Below are 19,427 nucleotides of genomic sequence, written 5' to 3'. Positions count from 1 at the left end.
CGGATCAAACACTTGAAAATCTCTCCAAATCAAGCCACGTGATAACGTTGCAGTCCAGACTAAACAAGATGCAGCTGCTGAACCCGGCGTCGGAGGCGGCAGCGCTGGACAGCATCCGGCACCTCCTCCTGGAGGAGCCGGCGCCGAGCGCGGCGCCGCGGCCGGTGTACTGCCGGAGCGCGAGCTTCGGCAGCCTCGTGGCCGACCAGTGGAGCGAGTCGCTGCCGTTCCGCCCCGATGACGCCGACGACATGGTCGTCTTCGGCGCGCTCCGCGACGCCTTCTCCCGCGGCTGGCTCCCCGACGGCTCCTTCGCAGCCGTCAAGCCCGAGCCCCTGGCGTCAGCGGACTCCTACGAGTACGGCTCATGTCTCAGCGGCCTCCCCCTGTCGTCCGAGGAGTCAGACACGCTGACCACCGTGGTGGCGTCGACGGTGACGCCGGGGAGGGAGGAAGCCGCGGCCGGGGCCTCCAGGGGGAAGCACTACAGGGGTGTGAGGCAGAGACCGTGGGGCAAGTTCGCCGCGGAGATTCGGGACCCGGCGAAAAACGGCGCGCGCGTGTGGCTCGGCACGTACGACAGCGCCGAAGACGCCGCCGTGGCGTACGACCGCGCCGCCTACCGCATGCGCGGCTCCCGCGCGCTCCTCAACTTCCCGCTCCGCATCGGCTCCGAGATCGCCGCCGCCGCCGCCGCGTCCACTGCCACTGCCACCGCCGCCGCGTCCACTGCCACTGCCACCGCCGCCGCGTCCACTACCACCGCCACCGCCGTGGGAGACAAGCGGCCGTCCCCCGAGCCGGCGAGCTCCGACTCTTCTCGTTCCTCCTCCTCTGGTTCTCCCAAGCGGAGGAAGAGAGGTGAGGCCGCGGCCGCGACCATGGCCATGGCCCTGGTGCCGCCCCCGCCGCCGCAGGCTCCGGTCCAGCTGACCCTCGCGGCCCATCCATGGTTCGCCGCCGGTCCGGTCCAGCAGCTAGTGAGCTAACTGCTGAAGTGGCGGTGTATCAATTGGTCGTGCTTGCGAGCAAATTAGCTGCTTGATGAATCGAGTTGAATGCAAGAACAGAGCAATGCGAGGCACTTCCAATACAGCTCCAAGATGTGTGATGAGCTCGAGGAAATCGTGCTCTGTCATCAGGATGTTCCTGGTTAATTCTCATGGAATTTGTTCCTCGATGGTTGCTACAGTGAAATGACGCAGGAAAAAAGGTGATATATTGTTGTGGTATTCTGAGAAGCTTGTAGTGTTGAATCGCAGTGTCGTATTGGTGGCATCATCACGTTAGAAACGGATGAGGTGGAACAGTTGGAAGCTTTTTGTGAGAGTTTGGAGATCCTGGTCCAAATTTGCCCAACCATTCTAGAACGGCTTCTTTGCTATTCTTTGTTCTTTAGGCCGTGTTTATTTGAGCTTCTGCTTTTGAGTTTTTCTAAAAAATTGTATTTTTGGCTTATCTGAAAAGCTGCTTTTAGAAATAGGTTGTTGGTTTCTACAATAAATTTTTGGCTTCTCAGCATATAGCTTCTCAGAGAAACACATCTTAGCGAGCTTCTCAGCTTTAGTTCATTTTCCTCAGAAATAGGCTTCTGGCTTCTCCAGAAGCCACTTCTCCAGAACCTCGTTTGTTCTGGCTTCTGACTTCTGACTTCTGCCAGTAGCAGAAGCAATTTCAGAAGCAGCAAACAAACACAGCCTTAGTATCACAGAGATTCCTTTTCAAACTTTCGAAAATGTGATTCGTTTTCAGATTGACAGGTTGCAGTTCACTGTTTAATTGGAACAGCTGAGCATGTATACCGTTGCATAGTCCAACAAGTTACCAGCTAGTGTAGCACTTCTTGGACACTGCATAGAAGGCTAGAACACAGAAAATTCGAAAGGATTCTAAAAATACGGAGTAATAAATAAAATGGTTTAATTTCTCACGCTTCTTAATTTTTATGCTGAAATTTAGGAAGTGCAATCAGGTACCTGTGTGAACATATATGAACGCATGATGACTATCATGCTTATGGCTCCGGGACTGGGGTAGTGCTAGGTTGCCTGTGTGAACATATATGAACGCATGATGACTATCATGCTTATGGCTCCGGGACTGGGGTAGTGCTAGGGCAGGGGCGAGCGGAGATGGCTTAATGGAGCTGGGTTACGCGGTGACTGGCGGCTGTAGCGAATATGGCTCTCTAATAATAATATAGAATCAATGAGACTAACATGTTTATCAAGTATATAAAGTAGGTCTTATAGATACAACAAAAGAGAAGTTACTGAAGTCGGAACAAAAAGATAAATAAATTAGATTTGTTCCATAGATTTTGATGTGATCAAATGGGATGCATTTATCTATAATCATGTAGAGAACTTCACAAGCTTTGTATAGAGTCTAAAATCATCGAAATCGAAGTTCAGAACAGAAAGTTATGCACGAAATACGAATTAATAATCGGCTGAAAATATACACGTCGGATATTCCGTCATTCACAAATAAAATACTCTGGAGTTCAAAAAATGATCATGCGCTCACAAAGAAAATACTCCGACGTTCACAAAAAGTTTGCAGCAAAATCTAATACACGTCGGATGTTCCGGTGTTCACAAAATAAACTCGTTGGACTATTTTTTACAGAGAGGTTGCAAATGGCTCGGTTGGTATCGTATGCACACCGGATGTTCCAGTTTCATATGAGGACATCGCGTCGGACCTTTCGGCGTTCACAAGAAAGAAAAGTGGAGTTCTAACGACTAATTTGTAGAGAATGCATGCCAAATGGTTCGGCGATTGTAATGTTGCACACGCCAGATCTTCTGGTGAGTACAACAAAATGTGATTGTTTGAGCAACGACTAGTCCGCAGGGTTGAGGCTATACATATCCCTCCACTCGATCATTTGAAGGTGTTAGAGTTAAGAAAAGCTCACATACATTTAAGAAGATGTCCAAACCACCAAAGTGCTTGAAATGATCATTCAAGTTAATTAAGCACATGATTAGAAAGTGACTAGTGCTAATAGCCCTAAAGAGAGCTGTGTCTAGGTGTTCATATCTAGAGAGGAAATCAATGAGTGATTCTAGTTTGTACCAAGTGGTACATCAACACCTTAGAGTCTTGGTGACTCACCTACACCTTGGGTTTTGGTGGCTCAAGCTTATTGACCCTTCGATTTGGTGTGAAGCAGCTGCAATACTCTTGTACGGGAACGTGGAGATCCCTGTCTTGTTGGCTCAAGCTATGGAGTGAAGATGGTAGCAAGTGATCGAAAGAGAGATTTGTGGTGAGACTTTACCTTAATAACTTAGTGGCTCTAACCACTTGAGATCTTGGTGGCTCAAGGGTCATGACCGGGTGCTTTGTGCCGAGTTTTCTCTCTCTATTATCTTTTACGTTTTTCTATTTACTTTTTACAATCTATCTTTGTATATTTACTTTCATAGAGTAATTTGTTAGGATTAGCTATAGATGATAAATCTTTTAATGGTAGAGTAGACACACTAGATAAATCTAAAATACATTTAAATAGAAATAATTATAGATTTATCTTATAAATTTTTTAAAATTGATTAGTTTTAAATATCTTAATTCATTCTCTTTAGAACGTTACCGATCTCTTTAACGATGCTGACGAATCTGACGGCAAAAGTGCCGTTGGACACAGGTGCGAAAACACGAAGGGCGGGAGGCTGATGCGGTGAGAGGAGACACGCGAGATAGCCAGAGGTTGAAAAAGAGTGTTGCACCATCGAATGCCGGTTGGACAACTGAAGATGTCGCCTGGAAAAAAGAAAAGAAACAGACGTAAAGTATAGCATCGGCCTTAATTTCTACATGGGTTCCAAGCAGGGTCTTAGGGTCTGTTTGGGTGTTATGGCTTTTGAAGATGCACAGCAGTTAAAAACTTCGTTTTTCGAAAGTAGTAGCTATAAAATCAAGACGTGTTTCGCAGTTTTAAGAAAATCAAGATGTGTTTGGCCTGAAAACTTAAGTATACTTGAAGAAAGGATATTTAGGCCGTTGTAATGAATCATGATTCATGGATGCTTCTTTGGCTCGAAGACTAGCGATGCAGATGCGAGGGAGGAATAATGCGCAGCTAAAGCGAAGATTTGATCTAACAGACAGAGACCTGAATTCAAAACCAACGAGATGAGCAGGAGTAGCCGATTTCAGAATTCAGAGGCGCCGCAGCAGTAAGCAAACGCAAAAGCTGGCACGTGCACGACCAGCATGCACTACGCAAGATAAACTAAACCACCATCGCTTGGGCAAATTGTATGGTGCGATGCTGACGGGTTGGTGCAGCTTTATAGACACAAAAGAGTCCAGATATCATTTTGTAATTACACTGCAAACAAAATTATTTAAATAACGACCTCGTGCTTATCCATGATAAAGAGGATGATTTAAACAACTTTAATTTGGTTGCACCAAAAATCAGGCGTCAGTTGCTGCATTGTGCTTAACAGCTGGCCTTCAATTCCTGGGACGTCATAGGGTTGAAACGTCTCCAGGATCAGGGTGCAAGAAAAGAGCTCGCCAAACGGTGGACACCGACTTCCATTTACCGACGAGCACATTGGACCATCCAATTATATTTTTTTATTTCGTTTTTTTTCCTAATTTTGCCATGATCATCCCTTGGTATGACCTTAAGCTAATGGACCTGTCATGATCCAAAATGCTGCTATCTAGCAGTACGGAGCATTCCATATTGCCATGATCATCGGATAAACGAAAGAAGTGCTAGAAAAAATATAGTTATGTGAAATTGATTCATAAAAGTGTATTTTTATGATACGAAGTAACAACAAACGTGCAGTTTTGTTGATCACTAAAAGTACGATTTTGTGGTAGTTTTTTAATCTCAGTTCAGTTTTGTGAAACTGACCCTAAAAAGAATTATGTAATTGTAGCACTGCCTAGTCTCGATGTCTGACTCCACGTGATGGTGGCAGACGAGGACATGGCATTACGACCAGAAGCAGCTGAAGTGCACGAGCGGAGCGGAGAGGAGACCGTCTAGAACAGAAAGCGATCGTCTAGAACAGTTGGAGCTGGTCTCACGGAGGAGGCCCGAGGCCGAGGGCCAGTGGCGAACAGCCAGGCAGATCAATTGCTCCGTATCGCTTTCCATCTAGAGGAGCAAGCGGAAGCGGGCAAGGGGCAACCCCAACAAAAGTGCCAATCCGGCGAGGGGGGGCGGGGGGGGGGGGCACATGCGTGGGAGGGTCCAACGTGTTCTGACCGTGGATGACCCGCCGTTTCGCTCCCGGTGCCAGCTTGTAGTCTAGACTCGTGCGGAGCAGAGCTTTTCCGGGTTCCAGCCGTGGATTTGCAAAGCAAAGCAGCGTCCGGGTCAGAACGTGTAAAGCTGCATAGGCCCCGCACCGAGTCAGCTTGTTGACACTTCACAGTTCACACCGGCCGCGCCGTGCATGGGAAGTAGCTGACCGTATAATTGCCTCGGAAAGTTAAAATCTTTTTATGGTTGCGAGCAGTAGTCAGGAGGAAGCAGAAAGGGGGTTAGAAATGTTGTTTTGTTATAATAACGAGACTATTTAACATTTTTTTTAATCATCACTTTGCTAAATTACTTTAGTGGTTGGTCCAAGTAGCTTTAACATGTTTGTGGATTGGTTTAGGGGAATAGAATCAAACCAGAGAAAATGTTGCTGCTCTCCTTTTGGTCTATATGGTTATATCAAAATGATAAAGTTTTTTAACAAAGAAAACGAACTATTTTTATATAGGCTATTTTAGGAGATATATTGGTTGTGTTTCTCGTATTGCTACAGCATGAGAAGGCCAAGAAGGAGATCCGTGCGGTGCGCCACTCCATGGAGGTCATTGCTATGGAGATATTCCGGAAGCATGAATGCAAATATAGGCTACACGATGATTGTTGATGCCATTATTGGTATGGTTTGTTATGTTTTGTTAAATTTAGTTTCATGCTGATTTATATTGTAATAAGGGTCGGACTACGTGCCTCTTGACTATGTGAGCCTGAATTAATTTTCTATTATTAAAAAAAGGTAAGTAGCTGACGAGGCAGCGAGTGACACCTACAATTATGTCCCGTCAGAAGGGGGGACCACGTCAAAAGGTTTTTAGACAAGAATTAGGAGGCTTTATTAATTAATGCTAGCGATTACAAGACGATAATAAAGTTTGGTGGGTTCAGCAACCACATATGCCTCCCCACATCTGATGTACAAGCAAACTTAGCTAGACAATGAGCTTTTGTGTTAACTTCCCAACGTTCATGGTGAAACTCCACCGCTTGAAAGGATTGCCTTCAGAATCGACAGGTATTCGCAGCTTGTCATTGCCTTCATCCTCCTCGTCTACCTCCTCCTCAGCTCTGGCCTCCTCCTCCTCCTCCTCAGTGTTGGCCTCCGTGGCATTTCATCCTTCATGCCAACCTCGACCTACTCCAAGCTCGCTGTTGGGCAGCACTGGGTGGAGTTCCCTCCATGAAGTGCTCCTAGTCATCATCGCGCAAGGAGGAGGAGAGATCTTGGGAGGAGTAGGAGTAGCCATCATAGGATGGGGCCGCCATTGCATTATCCTCCAAAGATGATGGTGGTGGGAACCAAGAAGAGGCTGGCGGCGGTGGACGAGGAAAGACGGGTGGTGGTAGTGGAGGAGATGCCATGATGACGATGGTGTAGCTAGCTAGGAATTTATATGATAGAAGAGGAGGAGGAGCAACGGTTTGTGGATGGAATGAGGAGGACGAGCAGTTGTAATAGTCGTTCACGAAAGATGAAGGGGCGCCACACAATTTTAATAGAGCGAAAGACGCGAAGGAGTGTGGGGGACATGAAGGGATCAGTGAATTTATCACTGCCAACCGGTAGTGACAGGAGGCTCACGAATCGATGTGTCTTTCTATCAATGCCGGTTGGGAACTACAACCCACAACGCTATCATTTCACAAGGGGGGGGGGGGATCAACGCGTCGTTCTATCACTACCAGTTGATAATTACAATTGGCACAACTACAACCTCTATTTAATCCTCCTATTTCTATCATTTTCTCAATGCCACTAGTGAGAATTCACTCTAACACAAGTGAGAGAAGAGAACTTGGTTCTTCCTTGCTCTATTGACTTAGAACTTTTTTCTTCTTTACTTTGCTCGCGAGAGGTATTTGAAAAAAATGTGGTTTCCTTTTCATTATCTAGTACTTTGTTCTTCCTTACTTATATAGATATTTATTTTTGTTGTCTTAAGTTATAGTTCTTTGTTTTATGTTTATGTTATTTTTTGAAGATCTACTCTTCTGTGTTATTTAAATGGCTTATTCTAGAAGGACGGTTAATGATAGCTAGATGGTGGCTAGTTACCTATATCTCGTTCCAGGACCTTAGGAACGATTGCTCCTCATCACAATACACTAGCCTCATGCAACCTAAAGCCGGTGGATGACCGTTGTTGTTGATGTTCAGTTTGTCCTGGGACACAACAACACCTTCTGCATTGTCTTTGATCCTCTCAACAATCAGTGCTACGTTTTCTGCCTGAGACTCGAAGAGGCAGGGTATCTACATCGTCGTGTGTACATTGTTGATGAAGAAAGTGTCTTCTTCTATCGGGTGATCCACACGGGGCTACAAGATGAGGCAGATGATCCTCTGCGTAGTTTTTACATCCGAAGAGTTATTCCAGATCATCCTTAACTACCTTGTAATAATTCTTTTATCTATTAATATTATGTTACCTACATTCTAGTTACTTATATTCATAATTTTAATATTAAGTTACTTTCCTTCACAAATTTTAGATTGCTTCTTCTACTTTGTGGTTATCAATTCGCATTTTTGTTCTATTTTATGTTGGAAGTATCAATGCTGGTTCCAGTTAACAACCGACAGTAATAGACTTTCATTGATGCCTCGGTTACTGCACCCCTGATAGTGATAATATCAATGACGGTTGTAGTTATGAACTCGCATTGATTATCTATCATTGCCGGTTGGTTACTTGATTCGGCAATGATAGTGTCGCTACCCTATATAACTATCATTCTCCGCTCATCTTCAACGCTTAGCTTCTCTGCCCTCTGCCCATGATAGCAACGTCGTCGCGCCCTTCCTAACCTCCTTCATCCTAAAGCCTTGGCTTTTTCCTTGTGCTGCCATGGGCCTCCACGACATTGACTCCGCCGCTCCCTCCCCAGCCTCCTCCACATTGACACCTTGACTCCTGCCCCACGTTGTCGTCAGCCTTGATGACACTGACACCATTACTCCTCCCTGGCCTCCTGCCCAGTGCCATCATCGGACTCCATGACACCACCGCCGTTGCACCCTCCCCGGCGTCCTCCACCCTGACCCTGATCTCCTCCACCACGAGCCGTCGTGGCCTCCTCTACTCCGATGCCGACATCCTCCTCCACAATGAGGTAATTTTAGTTGAATTTTAGAGGATCTTAGGTGCATAGTAAATGATTTAGGTCAATTTTAGATGATTTTAGATCAATTGTAGATTAATTTTATATAAATTTAGTTGAATTTTAGCTGTGTTATGGGTAAACAAGCCAATAATATGAGGCCACATATTGGAAAAGTAATGACGATGTTGGATACCTAGATGAAATTTATCAATGATGATATCGTGTTGAATTTGTTGAATATGTTGTTGTGTGGTATCAGGGTTTAGGTTATTCAAATTATCTAAACCATGCTACCCATAACATCACATTCAAATTTTGGGACATACAACTGAGGCACAAATAAATAATTTTTGTTACCATTCCTTGATGCAATAGATGCTCTTATTTTTTATGACTAAAGTACACAATAGCTCGCATGGCTTGTGATGATTATGCACTTATATGTTGTTGCTTTTATGACTCGTGCCCCTGAGTTGATGCCTTTTTTATGCAAGCCAATGAGGGCAATAATTGCTAATTATAATAGCTGATAATGAGATATCATATCATGATAGTTGACAATGGGGTGTCATATCTTACGTTACTTTTATCTGATGAAGGGTCTCAATAATGATGTTTTGAAGTAGATTTGACAGTCACTACTGAGAGGTCATATGAAGGTTTATCTAGCTTTTAAGTGTGGTTTTGGTAATTAATGATAATACCTATAAACTAACAATTGTGTTGAGAATTGTTAGTAGGTTGTTCTATAAGTGATGCATAGAAGATTAAGCATGGATTAATTGAGGAATGCAATGTGATCAAGATAGATGTATTAAGATGAATGAGCTCTAAGTGATGCTCATGAGATGAAGGAGAAGCTTAAGAAGATTGACAATAAAGAGTGAAGATAAAATGACCTAAGACATAAAGTTATTAATTAGTTTTTATGGACAAATTCACGTGCTTTGTGCTTGAGGTTCCATAAGAAGGCATGAATTGAATTGATATATTCAATATACCAAGTTGGAAGAGTAAGATCAAGATAAACTTAATAGATAACTTATATGATTGATGCTTATAGTTCATACCTTGGTGGTGAAACAAATGAAGATGATGCGAAAAGTGAAGACTCCTATGCTTGGTGCATGGAAAGCTATCAAGAGAGCTTCCGGAGATCAAGTGATGATCAAAATGACAAAGTGAAGAGATTGAAGATGCGGGGTACAAAGTGGGTGTCTATGGAAAGACGGTGAAGGGCAAGCGATGCTCTGCTGCGATGGACCATCCGGTTGTGAAGGGCAAGCAAAGGGCATGACGTCGAAAAACAATGCGATGATGAAGAGTGAGTGAAGGCTTTACACCAATGGACCGTGCGAGGCTATGGGAAGCTTCATATGTTGAAGGACAACAAGTGGCTTGAAGATATAGAAGAGGTTAAACTTCATGAGTTGATGAACATCAAGCCAAAATCTAAAGTGGACAATGCTCAAGGAAAAGGTATAACTAGAATAGGTTTTCTAGTTTTGCTAATCTCAATGAGTTTAGTGAGAGACTAGATTATAGGATCGATAGCCGTTCTATCAAGAGAGGCTACCGAAAGTGTTGCTTGATTGTTGTGTTGTGCTCAAACCATGTGCTTAGTGCAGGATGTGTTTATGTTGAGAGTTCATTTTAGGAGTGCAGGGTACCTAAAATATGTTTTAAATTTAACCCATTGAGTTGCTAAACCTTAGTGGTGTTTGGCATGTTACATGTGGTTCCTAGTTTAATCTTGGGGGATTAAGCTTTGGAAAATTAGAGGAAGTTTCTGAATCAATCTTTGGAGTATTCCTAGCTTTGATTCAATGTGATTGAGATCATGAATTGGATGTGTAGCTCTCTAAATAAGCTTTTCATAGAGTCCAAAATTGCTGAAATTGAACATCAGGATCAAAAGTTATCGTCGTTTTCAGAGGGTCAGCTGTACTGATCTCGAAAGTTCCGAGTTAGTTAGAAGTTCCAGGTTCAACCCGGAAGAAAGCTCTTGGTTTTGGTTTTCTCATGGAACCAGAAGTTTCAGCTTTGGACCGGAAGTTCCAATAGAAGAACAATTGTAACGGTAATTGTTCGATCTAAGTCGGAAGTTTCGACTTAGGGTTCGGAAGTTCTGGGTTAGGTCAGAATGCCTGTAACGGCTAGTTTTTCAGAGTGGGGTATAAATACATCTTTGCCTCCTTGTGTGGGGGCAGAGCTTTGAAGTGGTTTTTGTTGCTTTTGTGGTACTTGTGAGAGGTGTTAGAACTTTATGTTCCACCTTTGAGTGTTCCCATCAACTCTTATCAAGAATTTATGAAAATCAAACATTTGTGGCTTAATAAGGATAGAGTGAGGTGTGTGGAGCTTGGGTTGCTCGCACGTGTCGCATTAGTTGCGTGTGTTTGAGCACTTGGTGTTGATCGTGCGCGAGTTCGGGAGTTTATTACTCTTGAAGACCACCGTCTCCTAGATGGCTTGGTGGTGGATTGACGGCAATATCCTCAAGTGAAGATTGTGAGGAGACCCGTAAGTGGTTGCAGAACTCACTATCTCTGGAGTAGAGGAAGAGTTGGCTATAGTGGAGACGAGTAGTGCATGTGTGCAACCTCTTGAGAAAAAGGGTTTAAAAAGACCATACTCAAGTGTGAGCAAGTTTCCCCAACGGAGACGTAAGATATCGGTGGATATCCAAACTTCGATAACAAATCATTTGTCTCTGTATTTCCTTACTCTTGTGCAGTACTTTGATATCTATACTTGTATGCTTATTTGTATGTGCATTGAGTTAATTTTATGATATTCAAATCTATTTTTCTGAGCCGATCGGAAGTTCCCATACTGATGAACTGTATCGAAACTTTTGATAAACAGTAATTTTAGATATTTTAATTAGAGTTTTCTTACATATCTTGCTAGATTTGAATAATCTTTATCCCACCCTAGGATTTTAACCTTCACACTTATTTAGGGTGATTGTGCACTAGTTAAGCCTAACATATTTAGGTTTTTCAATTGTGAAAAATTAGTTAGTTTATTTTCGCTGCAAGTTTAGGTCAAATAGTAAAAGGGTTGAAGTTTTGTTAAAACACCTATTCACCTCCTCTAGGCGACAGCATTACCCTTTCATCATATTAGGGAAGATTACACCTAGGTAAGAGGAGAGGAATGCACATTAAGTTTAGTGCCACCTTCCTTCTCCCTCGGCCTTTCCTCTACTAGGATTAGCCACCAAATTTTGAGAAATCATAGCAGAGTAGATTTCGGCAGGGCGGGAAGGTGAAAGGTGCATTAGGTTTTCTATGGTGCTCATCCTAAGACTATTGGAGCCACATTCCCCCCTTTTGCCGCGGGGAAATTTCCACTGCTAAACATATTAATGCCTGCTTTTCATCTACTCGCACGCATTTTGCGATGATGGAGATGACGTCTTTCTAAATGATGCTAAGGTATGTAATTTTATATATTAATGCCTAATTTTTATTTTCTATTTATATAAATAATGAAACCATATGTGAATGATAAATTTCATATCAATCATATATGATAAGTGATGATTACCTGTATTAAGCTATTTGTTATATGTGATGATAAAATAAATGTGAACCATATGTGCTATTTTTTATATGAAATTATCATTGTCAATTTGAGCCAAGAACCGACAACGATACCACCACTTTCACTACCAGTTTGAGCTAAAATAGACAGTGATAGTGGAGACATCATTGTTAATTTGTGGCTCAAACCGGTAGTGACAGTGGAGACATCATTACCGGTCCGTAGCTCGAATCGGTAGTGATATTAGTCTATCACCGCTGGCTCGTGGTTCAAACTAGTAGTGATAGTCTATTATCACTGCCGATTGCGCAAAACCGATATTGTTGTGGTTTAAACTAGTAGTGGTAGTTCAAAAACTGATACTGTTATTGGTTCTGAACTGACTGAAGACGGTTTCTATAGTATTGACAGGTGTTGCTTGCTGAAGAACAACCAATTTTTGGGATCAACAATATTGGTAGAAGCTATAAACTGGTGAGCTCCTCTTCAACCAGTGCCCATACACACTTAGCCACGAAACAACATAGGAGAGAATGGTCCCAGGTATCTTCATCTGCACCACAAATATTGCAAATCGAGGACGTAGCCATGGTCCACCTCATTTGCACACTTTCAGTTTGGATTGAGTTGTGAGATAATCACCATGCAAAAATCTTTATTTTAGATGGAATCCTGATACACTAAAAAGATTTCCACTCCTTTTGGTGTGAGACCAAGTTCGAGTCTTCACGTTGTTTCTTGATTTGAACCAGCATCCTATATGCTGTCATGCTGGCCTGACAGAGAACAACCCTTTTCTCTCATAGTGCCAAGCCCAGGTATCAGGAAAATTCCTCGTACTAAGCGGAATATTGACAATCACATCTTTGTCCATCTCCAGGAAACACTTGTCGATGAGATCACGCTTCTAGCTCCGTGTAGATTGATCAATGAGCTCAACCACTCGTTATGGTGCATTATCTTCCTTTGCACAAATTGGTTTCAATTGCCAGTCCCTCAGGTGTCAATTCGCTTAATGATACCGTGCTTCAGTACTTCCCTTCCATAAAGAATAGCACGCCATGTATGTGATGGTCTTCTGCCTAGCTGCGCCCATAAGGCATTCCTATCCGGGAAGGAAACCGCTTTTCAGAATTCGTGCTGCAAGAGTTGTCGGATTTAGAAGTAATCTCCATCCCTGTCGTGCTAATAGAGAAAGATTAAAAAGATTTTTGTCTCTGAATCCAATTCCCCATAAATCCAGGTTCGGTCATTGTGTTCCAGGCAACCCAACATGTCTTCCTCTTACCTTTGTCGTAGCCAGGGGCGGAGCCAGAAATGGGCTGGCCCCGGGCTGAGCTAGTTAATACATGCATAAACTCTTTGAACTTTAATATTTGTACATTTTTTTAAGTGGCTTTCCATTGTTTTTCTGGTCCAAGACCATGGCTGGAGCACAGCAGCACGGGACCTGTCTCCGCCACTGGTCATAGCCCCACCAAAATTGGCGGATTAGCGAGTTCAGATGCTCACATAGGCCCCTCGGTAGTCGGAAGCAACCCATGGAATACGTAGGAATTGTATGAGCAATAGACTTAATAAGGCCACTTCCAATATAAACAACATCTTAGTTTTCCACACCATTTAGACATGAGTGTAAATATAAACTCTCATAATACTTAGTGTCTATTAGTGGGATCGAACAATAAATATAGACATTACTTATAGAAACTATATTTACCCTAATGCATTGTTTTGTCTATATATCTTACCTCTTGGAGTGTGCTCAAGCTCCAATGTATTTCTTAGCTATTTTTTCATGTTGAATTTTATGCCCAGTTTATTTCTTATGAAAGACACTAACTTCTTCTCTCTCTTCCTTTAATCACTTGCAACATCATCTTTTATTCTACCTGGAGGATTATTTAGGAGTGACCTGAGTACTTCCTTACCTCCAGTATATAAGGTTTTCTCCATCCAACCATGAACTCTCTTCCACACACTGTCTTTGATATATTTGAAAACATCCTCTCTTGACTTGCCAACATCAGTTGGGAGCCCCATGTATCTCTCATTTAATGATTCACTAGTGACATTGGATCCTTTCCTTAACATATCCCGAGTTTGCTGCTTTCAGCCTTTGCTAAAATAAATTGAGGACTTAGAAAACTTCACAAGCTGCCCAGGTGCTACACGATACTGAACTGCATACACCCCCTGCCTTGTTGCCTTACAAAAAATAAAAGAGTATCATCTGCGAAAAAACAGATAGCTGAGTCGCTGACCACTGGAGCTCGCGCGTTGATCTGAACACCATGCAGTTGCTTCTGCGCTTCTTCATTTTCCAAGCAGCATGACAACCCTTCAGAGCACAAAAGAAACGAGTATGGTGAGATTGGATCTCCCTGTCGAATGCCCCGGCCAGGTTCAAAGCTTTGCAAAGGTTCTCCATTTACAAGAATAGAACAGGACACCGTGCGCACGCATTTCATCACAATATCCGTCCATCGCTTGCTGAATCCCATCTTAAGCATTACAGCTTCCAAAAAGTCCCATTCTATCCGATCATAGGCCTCCGTCATATCTAGCTTTAGCGCACAGTATGAATTCTTCTTGGATCTGTTCGTGCGCATAAAGTGTAAGCATTCATATTCCACCAAATTGTTGTCTGTAATAAAGCGTCCGGGAACAAATGCCGACTATTCCTCGGAATGATATCCTGAAGAACCACCTTTAGCCGGTTTGCAAGCATGTTTTTTTCCGAACGGACAGCAGAGCTCTATCAATTTTATAGTAGAAGAAACAAAAAGAGGTTACAAAGAAAAAACAGAAAAACTAAAAAATCCACAAAAACAACTGCTGAGAACGGCAATGAGGAAGAGAGCTAGGAACAAAAGAACTACAAAGGCAATTGGCGCGGATCGTTAAAAAAAAAAAAAAGGCAATTGGCGCGGACATTATGATTCGCGGGCTTTGATGCAAAAGCCCAAATTGACCAGAGCACTAAGTAGCCAGATCGACGCTGCAGTTAGGCATCTCAAACATACGGGTGTCTTTTCTTTTGAGATGCGTCGAAACAAAACTGGTGATATTTTTTTTACCAGCGCCTCTCAACTACACAATCTACTTTAAAGATCTTTTAGATACAAAACAGGAGTTGAACTCACTCTACCTCCCTCCACCCATAGAGTTTTGCCACTGGGCTACCAGCCTGTCCGCAAAAGCTGGTGATACTAGACCTGCAAGCGGCCCTAATCATTCAGATTTGTCAATCTAACGAATTTGTGTGATCACCCGATCGGCTAGGACCTAAAGAATGTATATGAACCGTGCCGGTCTACCGGCGGACGCGTGGTCGGGTTGGCCACACATGTCATGGGGATTCCTGGACGTCAAATACCTTGGTCAACCTGACTCCGGATCCATTCAACTTTTAATCTCTAAGCTGCAAAGCTATGCGTCTATTGGGGATTTGTTTTGCTTCTTGTCTCAGAAAACACCAGCCATTCCAGGCTTCTCATCTCATTCTTCTCACCGACACCTCAACTTTTCATCGCCGTTCACCTCACGCTAGATCCGCCTTATCTTCCATCGTCATGCATGCCCAAACGGTCAAACCACAGAGTAAGAAACTACACCAAAACGCGCTTTTAGAGCTACTAATTCGTGTATGCCCAATCGATCGTTCATACGGATTCAAACGCCTTTGAGAAAAGCGCGCGCAAAAGCAGGCGCACTGAGCGCGAAAGTTTAGTGCAAATGGGGAACAGTGGAAGGTGACACGATGGCTCTAGAGGCCTAGCGATAAGCTAGGTAGCATACACGGGCTCTGTATCGTTTTCTTAGCCATGAATATTTCGATCCTCATCCGCCTTACTTTCGAGCCGATAACACACGGTTCCATTTTTTAACGAGTGAGGAAGGAATCAACAAATTAGAGGCCGACATGCGCCGTCGTAGACTCGTAGGAGATTAGGATGATGTCCAGCGACAATCATGTGTAATGCTGTGTGCCATGTGCAACAAGAATTTGGACTCTTTCGTCGTCTCCTCGCCGAAGTGCTAGCACCAGTGCACAAAACTGGATTAACCACGTAGCGACATGAGCATGTTCGTTAGTGTGATTCATTCGGGATAAGGAGGTGCTGGCGCCGTCTAACTCCACTTAGTATGTATCTTGGCTTGGACATGCATGAGCTTTTAACTCCACTTAGTATGTCTCTTGGCTTGACATGCATGAGCTTTTATATTGTGGATTATCCTTTAGACTGTTGCCTAATGAAACATCGTGTAGCTCAAGAGCGTTGTATCAAACAGGCAGGAAGCAAGACACAACATATAAATAAAGTAAGTCTATTCTTATTTTGATTAGACTGTTTACATCTGACACACAATTTTAATAGTTGATTAAAATGTATATGAATCGAACCGATAAATATATATGATGTGGGTACAAGTTTGAAGTATAAATGATTTTCTCTTCCATTAACATAATATTTATATTTTCTTCTATTTTTATGTGTTTTGTAACTAAATGATAGTAACCTCATAAATAAAGCTAAATAGACTATTTTTTAAATCAAAGGTTATTATGATAAAAATATTATAGCGAGGTTAGCCATGTTATTGGCGTGAGCACCTTGCTAGATTAAATACGAGGACACGTGTGTCTCTTAATCCTTGTCCTCCAATATAATTCAGATGTTGCATGGAGTAGTAGCCCATCAGTAAGTACATGCAACATATATACTCTATTTAGTTTAAAATAAGTGTTATTTTGGGTTGCGTGCAGTCAATTGTTTTATATTTTGATTATAATTTTTTTATGTTTTGAGTTTGGATATTTGAAAATGACATAGGTAGATTTGTCTAAAAAGTACTTTCATAATAATATTATTTTATTATATTTTATCAATATATTACAACAAAAAATAGTAGTTAAAGTAATATTTTGGGGACCACGTCGATATCTAAATGTAGGACCGAGAACGCGACTAGACAGAGGGAAGAGGGTGAATAGGCGCCTTACAAATTTCTTACAAAATAAATTGCCTACTCCTTATTCATCCAACAACCCTCAAAAACGCACAAATAGAAGCATAAACTTTAGAGAGATAAAGTGAGAAAGAAAGTTCTAAAACAACATAACTCCACGGATAGAATATGAACCATAAGCTCTATTCAAGATAATTTCAGGTGCCTTTAAGCACAAAAGCTTGAAATATGAACGAAAAACAAAGCAAAAAGACGGTCACCGAAAGAAGCAACTCTCCAAGTTGTTGGTCTAGAGACAAGAGAATTCAAGACCCTCTCAAATACATGAGTATATGAACGTTTATGCCTCTAGCAACAAGAAGAACAACTTTCTAAGGTTGAAAAATCGCATCTCAAAGGCAAAAATGAAAATCAACAAGAAAATCACAACCGAAAAAGAAAAACTTGCAAACTTACAAGGGAACTAATAGAGAGAGACTAGAAGAAGGAAGATTCAAGCATATACAAAAATATAACTTTATTACTCAAAGAGGTCAACCCTATGTTAGGCAGATTGCAAGAATTTTTCTTTCAAAAACTACCACCTATTATACAGGCTAAGCATTTATCTTCCTCTCCTCTAAAACCCTAGCACTAGGCTGTTAAATAGGTGGTACAAGGGGCTCAAGTGGTTGATTCAAACTCTCATATAGCCCTACACATCTATTTATATGCTTAGAAAATTTGACCCCTAAATTTTTTAGATTGTTACCAAAATACTTCTCTCTTGTAGTACACTCCTACCTACCATCGAGATCATTTTAGTCTATTTCTTTCTTCATCCATCGAACGGCCGCAGCGCCTTCATGACTTAGCTCCCCCCACGGTTTTGAGGTCCAATCGTGAAATCCTTTGCACACTTCTCAAAACGTGACTCGCCACTTGCTTACACCTTAAGCAAGTGTTCTAATGTTGACACATGTACTCCGTCTTGTGATCTTGACCACCTACAAGTCTCTCCCGCTCCTGATCTATCGGGCCGCCTTTTGACTTGCACTGGTATCCCTTTCGCTTGAATTTGTCTACACGCTGTCTTCATCCTTTGTTTTTATACTTTGCTTGACCTCCACGTGTACAGCTAGGATTACCCTTGGCTCCTCCCGATCTCCTTGATCGTTGGGCACCAAGCACCCGCTTAGCCCCAATCACCCTCCAGCAATCGCCAAGTTTCATCCGTCACCTGCACACTATGAGAAAAGCAAACCTATTTCTCCAACGCCAACTCCAGTTAGTCCATAGTCAAAATGCTCAAACCAAGCTCAAACAATCCAAAATTCGATAAAACAAATCGACAGCCTTATCAATCACTCATCACATATAAACTAACGCACATTTTAACTTGGTTTCTTAATCTCTCCCTTGATGAGTACATTAACAAAACCTCAAAGCGCAAAGATTTTGGTTTGAAGAAGATAGGCTCATCAAAGTGACCAAAAACTCAAGAAAGAGCAAAACCTACTATGATTATCTTACATGATGCGATGCATTGCAAATGCAAAAAAAAAAAAGATAGAGCATATAAAAAAGCAACTCCTCCTGACATGATGCTATAGGGATTGAACACACCAAGCTCTCCCCTCAAATAGGTAAATCTAGTAGCACCTAGAGGTTTGGTGAAGATGTCAAGTAGTTGGTGTTGGGTATCAATGTATTTCAAGTCTTTGTCTCCTTTCTTATTGTGGTCTCTCAGAAAGTTGAATCTCAAATATATGTGTTTGGTTCTGGAGTGTTGTACTAAATTATTGGCTAGGCTTATGACACAGGTGTTGTCACACAAAAGTGACACACTCTTGAAATCTAACCAAAAGCCTCTCAAGGTAGCAACGATCTATAAAATCTGTAAGCAACATCTAGCAGCAACTACATATTCAGCTTCAGCAGTAGACTGCGCAATACTAGATTGTTTGCAAGAAGACCAACGCACATGAGACATACCCAAGAAATGACAAGTACCGGAGGTACTCTTCTTGTCAATTCTACAACTAGCAAAATTCGCATCAGAAAAACCTCGAAGATAAAGCGAAGAGGCAGCATAAACCATAGTCCATACTTGAGAGTGTGTTTGAGGTACCTCAGAATGTGTTTCACCACTTAGCGGTGACATCCTCGGTGAAGCTTGGAAGCGCGAGCAGAGGCAGATGGCAAAGTGGATATCTGGTCTTGTCGTCATTAGGTATAGGAGGGAGCCAATCATGCTCCTGAACTTCCGCTGGTCCACCGCTTCGCCATTTTCATCCGGATCAAGCACGGTCGAGATAGCTATCGGTGTCGTCAAGGGCTTTGCATTGCTCATGTCAAACTTCTTCAGCAGCTCCTTGGTGTACTTCATCTGATGAACGGATGTACCTTGCTTGCATTGATTGATTTGAAGTCCAAAGAAGAAATTGAGCTCACCCATCATCAAAATCTCAAACTCCCTGCTCATAGTTTCTCATTACCCTCTCATTGATGTCACAAATCA

General features: G+C 42.5%; 1 protein-coding gene across 1 annotated transcript; it reads left to right on the top strand.

Moving 5' to 3' along the window:
• Nucleotides 1-1,384, top strand: LOC133919441 (ethylene-responsive transcription factor 2-like). The gene has a single exon (XM_062363827.1). The coding sequence runs from the start codon at nucleotides 69-71 to the stop codon at nucleotides 987-989; it is 921 nt and encodes a 306-aa protein (XP_062219811.1). The 5' UTR covers nucleotides 1-68; the 3' UTR covers nucleotides 990-1,384.
• Nucleotides 1,385-19,427: the final 18,043 nt, after the last annotated feature.

The sequence above is a fragment of the Phragmites australis genome, chromosome 5 (genome assembly GCF_958298935.1).
Source record: "Phragmites australis chromosome 5, lpPhrAust1.1, whole genome shotgun sequence".
NCBI classification, from domain to species: Eukaryota; Viridiplantae; Streptophyta; class Magnoliopsida; order Poales; family Poaceae; genus Phragmites; species Phragmites australis.
Note: the sequence above shows the minus strand (reverse complement) of the source record. Positions and strands in the feature narration are given on the sequence as shown.